This window comes from Physeter macrocephalus, chromosome 11, assembly GCF_002837175.3.
Source record: "Physeter macrocephalus isolate SW-GA chromosome 11, ASM283717v5, whole genome shotgun sequence".
Lineage (NCBI taxonomy): Eukaryota > Metazoa > Chordata > Mammalia > Artiodactyla > Physeteridae > Physeter > Physeter macrocephalus.
In genome coordinates this window covers 69,406,183-69,419,365 of record NC_041224.1, presented here as the reverse complement: position 1 = coordinate 69,419,365, position 13,183 = coordinate 69,406,183, and the positions used below count along the sequence as shown (strand labels likewise).

Here is a 13,183-nt window from a genome sequence, read left to right as displayed (position 1 = left end):
CCGTGCGCCTAGAGCCCGTGCTCCACAACAAGAGAAGCCACTGCAATGCGAAGCCCTCGCACCACAACCAAGAGTAGCCCCCGCTCGTCACAACTAGAGAAAGCCCACACTCAGCAACGAAGACCCAATGCAACCAAAAGTTTTTTTAAAAAAACCCTTAAAGTCAGGGAAAATGTCTCTTTAGAGTTTACATTTATGTTGATGTGACAGTGTGAGGCAAATTTTATCTTAAATTCACATACTTAAAATAGGTCTTCCCCTTCTGCCTGTAATAACACTATTAATAATAATCTTATTGAGTTTTTACAGTGTTCTAAGCATATTAAGCTCTTTTAATGCATCATCTGAATTCAACCTCAGACACTCTAGAAGAGGAGAATATGACATTCATCTTACAGACAGGGAAACTGAGGCACAGAGGTGTTAAGTGATGTGGCCAAGCTCCACAGCTCCAGGACAGGGCGGGTCTTCCAACCCGGCCATGTAACCCCGAGCCAAAGCGCACCGAGCACACCTCAGTGGAACTAAGAAAGATCAGTGCTTCATTTTTCTCATTCAGAAACACTGAGTCATCTGAAATTGTGAAGCTACCAGCTTCCAGGTGTCCATGAACACATAAAACTTTCTTTACTGGCTCTTTATTCGCACCTGACTGTGCCAGCTGCCTCTTCCCACTGCTGTTCATTTCCTACTAGTTTACCCACTATTTTAACAAGAACTAATCTCTAGTGTAATTAGCAAAGTGAAGCGATCACAGGGAGACCAGATGGGCTTCTCCAGGATCAGGTGACATCCATGAAGCTGGGACAGGAACCCAACGGAAAGCCCGCTCTGTAGGAAGGGCAAAGCTCAGCCTCCTGCCGTCCTCCCACAGCACTCCAAGAGGCAGTGGCGGGGCAGGGGGAGAGCTTGGGCCCAGAGCCACAGATGCCTGAGGCCAAACCCCAGCTTGGGCTCTCCGTGGTGGCACCTCAGGCAAGATGCTTAGTGGATCTGATCCTCAGTTTTTTCCCAAGTAAAATGGGGATAACCATACCTCCACTCACGTGGCTTTGTGCAGCCGTGTGGCTGCTAGCAACGGGCTGGGGCTCCCTTTCCCTGGGCAGAGAGCTCACGTGAATTCAGACACTCACTTCTGGGTGCAAGAGACACTAAAATGAAAGACAGGGCTGCAGCCCTTCAGCTAGAAGACAAGCAAGCACGCACGATGACCCAGGAAGATAAGCAGTGTCACCGAGGCCTGGGAACGGGAGCGGGCCCTGAAGTCAGCTTTGGGAAGGCAGGAAAGTATCACAGAGGAAGGGGCACATGAGCTCAGGCTGAGCAGCAGCTTTCTAGGGAGGTAAGCGGGGCAATGGGGTCTAGGTAGTGGAACTGTGTACAAAAGTACACAGAGAATGCGGTACCACCAGAGGACAAGGGCTCCCTCACAGGGCATGATGCCCTCCCAGCAGCCCAGCAAGCAGGCAGGTCAGGGTGTGGAAGGAGGCTGGGCTCTGCCCGGAAGGTCGCGGCGGGGTGGGGAGGGGAGTGGTGAGGACGTGGCTGAATCTGTGAGTGAGGCGGATAGAAGGACTGGGTGAGTGAAGGCAGGAAGAGAGGAGATGAGGCAACTGCAGTGATGCAGGAGAGGGGATGGTGACCTAACAGTGAGGAGCGAATGAGAGAACAGATCTGAGAGCCGCCAGGCAGGTGGCAGTGATTAGAAACAGCAACTCCAGGGACACAGAGACAGAGGAGGAGGAGTGGGGCAGGGTGACTCGAGTTCCTGGCCTGGGGAACTAGCAGGTGAGGGGGCAGTACAGGTGGTAACAGAGGGCAGTAATGAGGATCCCTCCAAAGGCAGAAAGGCAAATAGAAAGTAAAATTCAGGGCTCAACTAGGCAAACAGAAGCCACACTGAACATTTATAACGGATTTACCCAGGGCAACGGTCACACTGGTGACGGAAAAGCTGAGAAACCAAACAGTTGGTGAGGCAGCCCAGAGGCCAGGGCAGGAAGCCACCCCCAGGCTGGAGCAGGGAGGTCCCCACTGGCATGAAGAACCCGCCAGACAGGAGCTGGCACCACGGAGGAGACAGTCACCGGCAGAGGCAGTACCCAGGACGGAGAGGGAGAAAACTGCCTTCAGCTCCCGCGCCCTCCTCCGCTGGCCGACACAGGAGCTGGGAGACAGCCTGCGGGCCCAGCGGTCAGGACAGGAGTAGAGCAGGGGACGGCAAGGAGTGGCTGTGAGCAGGCAGGCCAAGCACTGGCACAAGCCTGGAGAAGAGGATGCAACGGAGCACAGACACGGGCACAGCTGCGGTCAAGAGAAAAAAAGGCTCTTGGGCAGGACTGGACCAAATGTCAGACCAGGAGGAGGGTTGCCAGTGGGGAAGCAGGGAAAAGCCATTACAGAAGCCAGTGATGGCAGCACCCCCAGCCCAGCATAGGGAAGAGATGCCCTGGGCTGCAACGGCCAAGGGTCTGGTCCAGAGTCGGGACTGTCCCAAGTGGAGACAGAACCCCTGGACTCTCCCAGCCCACATCATCCTACCCGCCCCCTGGCTTCAGACTCCAGGCGTGGTGGGCATGAACTGTGCTGTTTAGATCTCTTGCTGTGGGCGGTACTGACAGCCCCGGCGCTGCCCCTCTGGATCCATCACCACATTTGTTTACAGAAGCCACGTCGCCCCCGCTGCTTCCAGCCAGTGGGTGAGCAGGGAGGGCACTAATGCAGCCCGTTCCCACTGAGACGTGTGCACCTTTAACAGGTGATGTTGGCTTGAGGACGCCACACGGGCGTGGCCAAAACTTTCTCAGAACCTCACAGTAGGCTGGGATCTTTCCCACCTACCCAAACCTCCTTCCTTCCCCTGGTCTGGGGGTTCACCGGGCCTTCCCCAGTCCCTCCCCTAGATCCTTCACAGGTCTTTTTCCTCAGAATCTCTGGCACATCTGCTTCTGCCTTGGTCTCTGCTTCTTGGAGAACCCAAGCTAACACACTAAGCTCCCTAGGCACCCCTGGATTGTGGCTTAGCTGGCCAGGCAGGCTGAGCCCAGGGCAGACAGTGCTGAGCAGTGACCACAGAGCAGGTCTGCAGGCCTGGTATGTTTCTCTCTGGATGTAGCAATCACTCTGCTGGCTTCCAGGGTGCTAAGTGAGCCTGACCTGGCACTTGCTCACAAGCAGCCCGGCCCAGTCTCCAGGGCAGGCCCAGCCTTGGTGTGCACTTTGTTCAGGGGTCCACACACATGAAGCCTCCCCCACCAAGGCTTAATTCAGGTCACATTTCAGCTCTAATTCTACAGGTTTTTGACTGAAGCACAATATTTTTAGAAGTACCTGGGATCCTAAAAGAGTCTTTGTGTAATAGTCTCGAGGCATGAAAACTTCCACTATGGTGACTAGACACCAGAAAGCGTCTTCTTGTTCCAAGTATAGGAGGGCCACTGCCACCAATCTACAAGCAAACGGAGAACAAGGTGAGCGCCAGCCTCCTAGCCCAGACCCGGGCAGCACGGCCGTCTTCACAGAGGCCTCTGCAGTGTGCTGCACTCTCTCACGGCCACAGCAACTTCTAGTTCTCCAAGAAAGAACACTAAATGAGTGCTCCTTGGCGAGGGTGGCATTTCCTAGTTTGAGAAGCAAAGCTACATCCACCCTTCCCTTCATTTGGTTTTTGTTTAAAGATGATGAAATTGTTTCCCAGTGAGCAGCCAGCCTCATTTTTTTAAATGTTTTCATGATAAGACTTTTGCTAATGCAGCTAATCCTTCGAGTTTTTTGTTCAAGAAGTTCCAACTAATCCTTTTATGCACAAAAAATCCAGGGGTGAATATAAGGGGAAAAGAACACATGATGGTTTAAAAACAACTTGCTTGATACCAGTCTACTTGAAACGGGGCTTCAGACAAATGAATCACTGCGGTGGGGCTTTCTCAAAGAACTGCATCCACAGCACACACGTGGGGTGGGAATCACCTGTTATGTCACTCACGATGGAAACTTGGGTCTGGCTATTTACATGGTCACCACTGAGAGGTTACTCATCCAGTAACCCCAGGTTTGGCTCTGAGCGGGTATTCAGGGCAGAAGGCTGAAAAGGAAGAGGCAAGAGAAAATCCCCCCTCTACATATCCAAGAACCTCTGCTCGCGACATGAAGCTTCTGTGCGTCACTTACGGAAAACCCTATAGTCACTTCTCAGAATCTGTTTTAGTTTTCTTCCTTGGATAAAATTATAATGGAATCTCAAATTAAAAGGTTAAAAAAAAAAGAACTGGGAAGGGGATGCCTTGAGTAGGCATGAATGGGATGGAGAGTAGAAAGGTTACAACAGGTAGAGACGGACAAGGAGAGAAAAACAGGACATGCACAGCACCTGCGGACGCCAGGAGAAGGGGTAGAGAGACTGAAATGAGCAGAGGCTTTGACGACATCACTTTTAGTTAACTGATGTTCCAGATGACAGGCCTGAATCACTGAGGAAAGGCTAGCATTCTTCTGCTGAAGTTCTGGGTTCACAGTTCTGTTCTCATGCACAAAATAATGTGGAGAAAAAAAATCCAGTAAAATGGTAAAAATTTAGAGGTCCTAATGGTGATGGTACGGAGAAAGATTTAGTTTTCTGGAAAGTCTCCTTATGTGTGGAACAGCTGATTCCATGACAATGTCAGATAAATGGGGTGTTACTGCACCCCTAACAGGCATGCTCAAGTCCTCGCCAAGATCCCTTAAATTTCAGAGGTTTTTAGCTTCCAGGAATTTTTAGACTGAGTATACAATGTGAACTGTGCATTTAAGCATAACAAGGCTGCTTTGTTAGGCAATAACTTATTTACAGGCTTTTTTTTTTTTTTTTAATGGGGACCATCGAGGAGCAGCCACAGTCCCTTTCACTTTCAGGGCCCAGAGAGGGCACCCTGTCCTGACCACCACAGAGGCAATGACTTCCTGGAAACCACTGGTTTCAGGTCTTAACCAACTAACATTCCAGTTTAAAAGCTTTTCTTCCTGCAATACTCTCATTTCAGATGCAAATAGATAGCCCTTATCTGGAGGTCAGTATCCAGCACAGATGAGGATTAAAAAGGCCCAAGAGCTGCCAGAATAAACGTCAGCATTCAAAACTCAATGCATGCACTTGACTTAAGGAGAATTGCTAAAGATGGCACATGGAGCTTCTTCATTCTTCGTCCATATCCCTAGCGAGCTTGGTTACCTACTTTGATTACACAGAGGAATATAAAAGGACTCTAATGACAGCAGCAGAAGTGCGCCAGCAAGGTAAGAGACAGACAGGAGGTAAAAAGCAGCCACAAGCACTCAAAGTCCAGTGATGGGGAGCAGCTTCATGGAGAACAGACCTCAGTACCTCCCGGGGCCTCATCCCGGTGCAGCTCAGCTCAGAATGAGGAGCCTGGATCATTTAGAGAAAGAAGGTGAGAGGCTTTTCAGTGTCCTCTGCCTATGGAAGCAGGGAAGTATGCCAGACCTGCAGAAGGGCTCTCATCCAAAAGAAAAAACAAGTTTGGGCTCTTCAAGGGCTAGGTTTAACCAGCTGAAAAATTGTTTGGGGCAACCTCTTGCTGGACAAAGATCCTGTATAAACAAGGAGTGGCCTTGTTTTCACATCAAGCATTATAAATGAATGAAAGCAAACTTCTGACCAAAACCTGAGTGTGATGAGAACAACAAGGAATCACAATGAGAAACCTAGTTGTTCCAAACAGTTGGACTTTGGTGTTCTTAATATTGGATTGGCCAAAAAGTTCATTCAGAAAGCCCGAACGAACTTCTTTGGCCAACCCACTACTTTCCAAAAGCACGTCTGTTTCTCTCAATTATTCTAGAATTGGGGATACTGCATAATTAAAACTAGCTTACTGCAGCTATTGATATTTATTTCCCTTAAAAGACTGGTTTTTCTTGGCTCACCAGGAGGGGACGGGGCTGTCAGGCAGCGCCTGGAACTACAAGTTATCTTAACAGCAAAGAGGAGCCCTCTGTGGGCCGGGCACCCACCTGTTTAGACCTTGGCAGTAGCCAATGTCTGGATTCCTCCAGGAGAAGGCGAGCAGGACGTTGCGCAGCTTCTGTATGCCTTCCGAGGTGGGGCACGAGTAATGTTTGTTGTTGGGCAGAGTCCGCAGCAGGTCCAGCTCGATCTGCTTGGAGGCCGGGTTCTGTTTCTCCAGAGCCTTCTGAAGCAAGGTCTGGAAGTAACCAGGCTTAGTGCTGTCCTTGAACTTCCTGGTGTGAAGGTCCACACACCACTTCCACACCTTGGAACGGTGCTCATGTGGAATGCCCGCACGGATCAGGTTCTTTAATTCTGGAGAGCACATCATCTCCCTGTTCACTGTGCTCGCAAAATAGTTTTCCCACTTGACCCCAGTGGAAACCTCCTGGTTTTCTGTGAGGTAGAGAGTCTTCAGGTCCAATGCCCGGACTTTGGCAACCAACTTCTCTTCCTCGTCATCCTCTGGGACAGTCCTAAACCCATAAATGTCATATTCACTGTTGAGAAAAACAAAAGGAAAAATTAAATGATGCAATCTGGCAAAAAGGCCAATGAAACAGAGAAGAGAACCTAGAAATCTACCCGTGTGTAAATGGCACTTGATATATGACCAGGCATTCCAACTCAGTGAGGAAATAATAAACTTCTCAATAAACAGGGTGAGAATAACTGGCTATCTATACGGGAAAAAATTACGTTAGATCTCTCCTTGATACTATACAGGAAAAAAAAATCAATTCTAGATGGCTGAGGTGCTAAACGTGAAAAGCACAGAAGAAAATACAAGCAATACTGCAAATACAAGGCTGATAAATTTGGCTACATTAATATACATGTGCATGTATGTTTATATAGCCTACATATATACATCCATAACACTTATGCTCGAAAAATGTTTTAAAAAGTGAAAAGACAAGGGAGAAAACATTTGTAAGACATTAGGGATGACAAAGAATTAAGAATTCTTTTTAACTCTTAAAAAGAATTATTCTGCTGTGGTAGGCAGAATAATGGCCCCCAAAAATGTCCCTGGAACCTGTGAATATGTCACGTTACATGGCAAAGGAACACTGCATGTGGAATTACAGTTACAGAACTTAAGACAGGGAGATTATCCTGGGTTAGCCGGGTGGGACCACAGTAAACACAGGAGCCCTTAAAGTGGAAGAGGAAGGCAGAAGAGTGGACCAGAGATGCGACTAACGAAGAAGAGGCAGGAAGGATGTGAAGTGGGAGAGGGCCTGGTCCCACGGTTGCCGACTTTGAAGATGGAAGAAGGCGGCCACAAGCCAAGGAGTGCAGGTGGCCTCCAGAAGCTGGGAATGGCCACACCTGACAGCCAGCAAGGAAACAGAGACCTAGTCCTACAACCAGAAGGAACTGTATTCTGCCAACATCTTGAATAAGAAAGGACACTAACTGTCTCCTAGAACCTCCAGAAAGGAATGCAGCACTGCTAATACCCTGACTTTCATCCAGCGAGACCATGCTGGGCTGCTTGACCAACAGAACTGTTGCATAATAAATATGTATCACAAACTTATTGGCTTAAAACAATAATTTCTTATGGCAGTCATAGAAAACCAATACAAAGGCCTTTCACACACTGCTGCTGAGTGTGTAAACCTGTACAAGCACTTTGGAAATCAGATCTAGCAGAGCTGAAGATATGCATTCCCTGTAGGTCAGGAATTCCACTTCTAGCCTACACCCTGCAGAAACTCTCTCACACAGACACACGGACACACGGTTACACGTACCACGATGTTTACTGCACCACGGTTTGTAACAAGGAAAAAATGGAACCATTCTAAGTGTTCACCATGAGAGAAGGAATAAAAATGTGAAGTTGTGAGGCAGGTAAAAAAAAAAAATGCTCAGGAGCTACATGTATCAACCTGTATAATTTCAGAAAACAATGCTGAAAGAAATAAGTTGCAAAAAGGTATGAATATGGTGGGATTAGCATATTAAAACGTGTCTTCAATTAGAGGTACATATTGAAGTGTTTAAAGCTGAAATGACATGTCTGGTACTTGCTTTAAAATATTCCAGGAAAAAAAAAAAAAAACTTTGGAGGGGAAGGGTATGAAGAAACAGGATTGCCAGAATGTTAATAATTGCTGAATTATTGGGTAACAGTTGCATATGGGGGTTGTCATATGATTCCGTCTACTACTTTGTATGTTTGAAATTTTCCATAATGAAAAGTTAAAAGTAAATCAATATACACAGCTATTATTCTAGTTATACATGAAGTTTGAAAAGATACAACATGTATAGTAAGAGCCCAAAACACAAGTGGGAAGAAGACGTGGTACCCTCAGGGCAGACTGCTAGGCCGCCCTCACGGGAGTCCCCCCGCCACTGCAGATGCAGCACGAGCGTACAGCATGGAGACAGCGCTCCTGGCCTGGGAACGGGGCTGCCCAGTCTGGGGCCACGTCCTTGCCACTCACCATCTGTGTGACCTGGGCAAGTTACATCACCTCCCTAACCTCAGCTTCCGCATTTGCTGAGCAAGGCTAAAAACATCCACCTGGCTGAGCTGCGTTAAATACAAGCCTGCATGTAAGGCCCTTGGCACGGCTCCCGGCACACAGGCCTCGGTAAGAGTTTTGTAACAATGGCGTTGGTCGCATTCTGACAGCATAGTTTTACCTGTCGTCTGAGCAACATGGACAAGGCAGGCCAGTGCTGTAAGCGCAGAGAAGGGAAAGAGTGGGTCAAGCTGAAGCCAGGCTTCCCCTGGGGCAGGGGTGGGGCTGGAGAAGCTGAGCCACAGCAGCAAGCAGGGCCTAGGCACAGGGCTGCCAGAGGGGCAAGGGGGCAGAGACAGGAGGAGACTGGACTGAGTGGATTTGCAGATTTCTCCTTGAGCCAGTATTTCATGAAACTCAGTTTTAAGAAACTAGGATATGAAGGTTCTTAATCCAAGATCCATCACAGGCTTCCATACTCCATGATTTTCTGAAAAATATATGCAATACTGTGTGTGTGTCCAACTGCATTTTGGGGCCAAGGGTGTCCACGGCTTGTATCAGACCCTCAATGAGCTCTGAACCACTGAATCAGGTTACCCAAGTGTCTTTCCCTTACAGAGAAGACCCAATTTTCCACTTAGGGTCCCCCTTGGCTTTCAGACTACCCATGGGTGCAGCTATGTCTCTGGAGAGGGTTCTACTCCTAGGAAGACGGGCTCCTCTTGCAGCAGGACTGGCTACCACCCACGTTGGCACGGTACATGGGAGAAAGGTCTTGGAATGAAAACTTAGGCTGAACACCAGCTCTGTTACTTGATTATTACAGCAAGACTGATGACATTATCTGTTCTAATGACTGGACGGTCCTTGTCACGAGCATCAAATGAGACACGGAGAATTGTGTGAAGTTCTCAATAAATGCCTACTGCTGTTGAAAGAGGGGCTTGAGAAATGGGTCCCACTATCCCCAACAGTCGCTAGCACCTTTACCTGACAAGATGAGGTTTAACGAATGCTTGCTCCGGATGCTCCGGGCTCTCAACCTGCAGAGCATCCTCCAGCAGCTGGGCTATGACATCCCGAGAAGGCCCCTGTTCTTCTGAGCAAACTGGCATCTTCATTTCTTGGAGCAGTATCAAGTATTTGCTTTCTATCTGGCAGAGCTTGGCTTCCAGGCTAGAATACTACAGAGAATGTGGTAGTTACCTCCGATCAGACAGAGACACAGGAAGAGCAATCCTCAAGTACCTCAAGCAATCAAAGAATAACAAGCCAAGAACCACTAGCAAGTGAGCCAGAGAGAGACTGTATCAAACACAAGAGATGAATTTATGCCACAGGCCACCTGTCTTATTTTAAATGGCCCACATGGGCCCTGTCTGCCTTCTAGGGGGTATGACACAGAAGTACTGGTAGTAAGGCCTCTGCATGTCAACACACATATCAGTTCTGGACAGGGTTGAGGTGAGGAGCAGCAACCAGGCCGCACACCCATTACTGAGGCCAAGCTGAGTGCCACTTGGACACGAGCCCCAAGCAGCCATCCCATATGCAACATCAATACTTTCCTAGGACGCTGTGACCCAGAACTAGCTTTCATCTGCTACCTTATCAGACAAATCAATACACCCCTGGAAAACATGCAGGAACAAGGTTTGGGAAGATGTCTGAGGACTGTTCAAAAGGTACATGAGGCATACAACAGCTGCTGACACAGTGTCACTGAGCTTCATTTGATTGTAACGGGAAAGTCTGTGATGTCTCTACACCCTGCAAAGCCCTCTCCCGCCACAGTCACATCTCACTCTCAAGCCAACCCTATCAGGGTCACAGAGGGGGCATCACCCTCACCATCCCCATTTATAGATAAGAAACTGACTCACACAACTCAGTAGCATAAACCAAAATCCAAATAACCTTAATTTGGGGGAACCTTAGAATTGTATTTAACTTTTTTTCTGTAAACTTCATTATATGTGTGAATAAAAGCCACCTCTCAGGACATTTCTGTTTATCTTCATCACGAAGCGAAACTAAACACAGTGCTACGCACTTTATATATTTTAAATATAATTTGGTGTCAATAACCACACCCTCCAAGCATGGGGGTTGAACTGATTTTAAAGCATGTCCATTTTTAAATGGACTCTGAATCATACCTCCCACCAGACAATAGAACATAACCATCCTGACCCACCTTTGCCATCAGATCCCTCTCTCTTCTTTCTGCATTTCTCCGTAGAGCTGAGAGTTCCAAGATTTCCTTATTCAGAAATTTATTTTGCGTTTTGTACCCCTGTAGATTATCCTGTTGCAAAAAAAAAAAGGTCCATCAATTCACATTGGTTGAATGTTGATTAATTATTCTATATCAGCGGTCCCCAACCTTTCTGGCACCAGGGACCGGTTTCATGGAGGACAATTTTTCCACAGACCGGGGGATGGGGGGATGGCTTTGGGATGATTCAAGCACTTTACATTTATTGTGTACTTTATTTCTATTATTATTACATTGCAATATATAATGAAATAATTACACAACTCACCATAATGCTGACAGGAGGTGCAGCTCAGGCGGTAATGTGAGCGATGGGGAGCGGCTGTAAATACAGATGAAGCTTTGCTCGCTAGCCCACGGCTCACCTCCTGCTATGCAGCCCAGTTCCTAACAGGCCATGGACCGATACCAGTCCGTGGCCCAGGGGTTGGGGACCCCTGTTCAATATAATTAATATTTTGCTGCCTCACCAATCAAATAGCCCTGCTAAGTTAGAACAAGTTCTAAGGAAATGAAAGCTGATTACTAGACACTTTCTGATTAAACTTTGCGGCCACCCTTGGCAGGAGAAGGTAGGCAGGGACTACTGCTGTAATGAAGGAGATGGGGCAATAAATTTATTTAATGGTGGTGATTTTTCTCACCTGTCCTTAGGAAAAGTAAGTAGGACTTATGTCCTAAATCTATGAAAATACTTTATCTACCCACATTCATTGGGTACAAAAGGTAATGCCTTACATTCATTTTGGTTTTTAACTAGAGAAACTGAACAAATTTTCTGTGGATTCTCATTTTTACTTATCCAGTTTATGTGGAAGAGGCTACACACATACGCAACGCCCTTACCTAAAGAATTACACTTAATAATGAATACCTATAACCTACAATGTACAAGGCACTTAAGAGAACATGTTCCTCAACTTTTTTACATTAAAAAATTTCAAACTTCTGAAAACTTTGAAAGAAAAGTACAATAAACACAATATACCCTTCACCTAAATTTGCCAATTGTTAACTTTTGCCACATTTACTTTCTGTTTTTAAGAGAACCTCACAAGCTGGTGACACGTTCTGCCAAGTCCAACTAAAAGTCCAGCCCTGGCAGAAGTGGGTGCCATACGTGACCTTCACCCCTTGAAACTCTGAGCAAGGCAAGTGAAAGGAAACCTTTGAGACAACTGGGCAGTGATTTCTAAATGCTCCCTACCAAATTCAGTCTTCTACAAATGTGTTTTTCCCCTACTCTGTTTGAAGTTTTCAAGGAATTTCTGATCCCTCAATCACAGGAGAAACTGTTCACAACAGCTCCAAAAACAGGCCAGGGGTGGTCAAGAAAGGCACTGATGTGCTGTCCCAGGACAGAGACCATGGCCCCTGCCCAGAGATGTGTCCAGAGACATGCCCCAATCTCCAAACTAGAAACCACCATGGCAGTACACAATTTCCCCTGAAAATACAGAACAACTGAAAATGTTCCAACAGTCCCTTTAACCGCTGACACCTACGGAGCACTTGCTATGGGTTACAGGTGCCCTGTTCTAGGCACGTGAGGTCCTCGATCCCATTTAAACCTCACAACTCTTCAGTAGCCACTCTCATCATCTCCATTTCCTAGGTGAAGAGCTGAACCACAGGGAGGCTGCACAACTACTAAGTGTCGGGCTGGGAGCCAGGCCTGCTGCGCTCTTGGCCCAGCTGCTTGGCCCCTGACGCCCACCTGAGCTCTGATACGCATCACACCTTCTCAGTCTCAGCAAGACCGCATGTCATGACAAACACTGAAGACAGGTGCTGTCAAACCCCAAAGGAGGTCCACAGACTTCCTGTTCTGATCAGAATCATGATGTTCTCCTTTCTCCTGGCGTCTTGAAGCTCTCATATTTGGAAACAATGAAGAAACACATTACTAAAAGGCAGGCTGATTGAAGGAAGGTGAGCTAGAGGGCAACTAAAGAATACACGGGGCCACGATGGACAGAGACTGAGCAGCACAAGGTGGGTCGAGGGAGCAGGACACCACAGTGTGCCATCTGTGTCTTTGAGTCAAACTTCGCATTACAGTCTAAGGAAGTCCTGATAATGTATCTCAAGGATTCTTTCTCTAAAAAGGGAACCCTCTTGCACTGTTGGTGGGAATGTAAATTGATACAGCCACTATGGAGAACACTATGGAAGTTCCTTAAAAAACTAAAAATAGAATTACCATATGATCCAGCAATCCCACTACTGGGCAAACACCCTGAGAAAACCATAATCCAAAAAGAAACATGCAGGCTTCCCTGGTGGCACAGTGGTTGAGAGTCCGCCTGCTGATGCAGGGGACACGGGTTCGTGCCCCAGTCCGGGAAGATCCCACATGCTGCAGAGCTGCTAGGCCCGTGAGCCATGGCCGCTGAGCCTGCGCGTCCGGAG

The 13,183-nt window shown here is 47.6% G+C and overlaps 1 protein-coding gene across 5 annotated transcripts in view; it reads right to left on the bottom strand.

The window, feature by feature from the left end:
- TBC1D2B (TBC1 domain family member 2B) overlaps window positions 1-13,183 on the bottom strand; it is a 90,106-nt gene that overhangs the window by 14,205 nt on the left and 62,718 nt on the right. For all 5 annotated transcript variants that reach the window (XM_055088161.1, XM_007103470.4, XM_007103471.3 and 2 more), the window contains exons 7-10: window positions 10,691-10,801; window positions 9,484-9,677; window positions 6,013-6,507; window positions 3,331-3,448 (exon numbers count right to left, since the gene is read on the bottom strand). In XM_055088161.1, coding sequence (XP_054944136.1) covers window positions 3,331-3,448; window positions 6,013-6,507; window positions 9,484-9,677; window positions 10,691-10,801 — 918 coding nt within the window. The remainder of the gene's footprint in view (window positions 1-3,330; window positions 3,449-6,012; window positions 6,508-9,483; window positions 9,678-10,690; window positions 10,802-13,183) is intronic.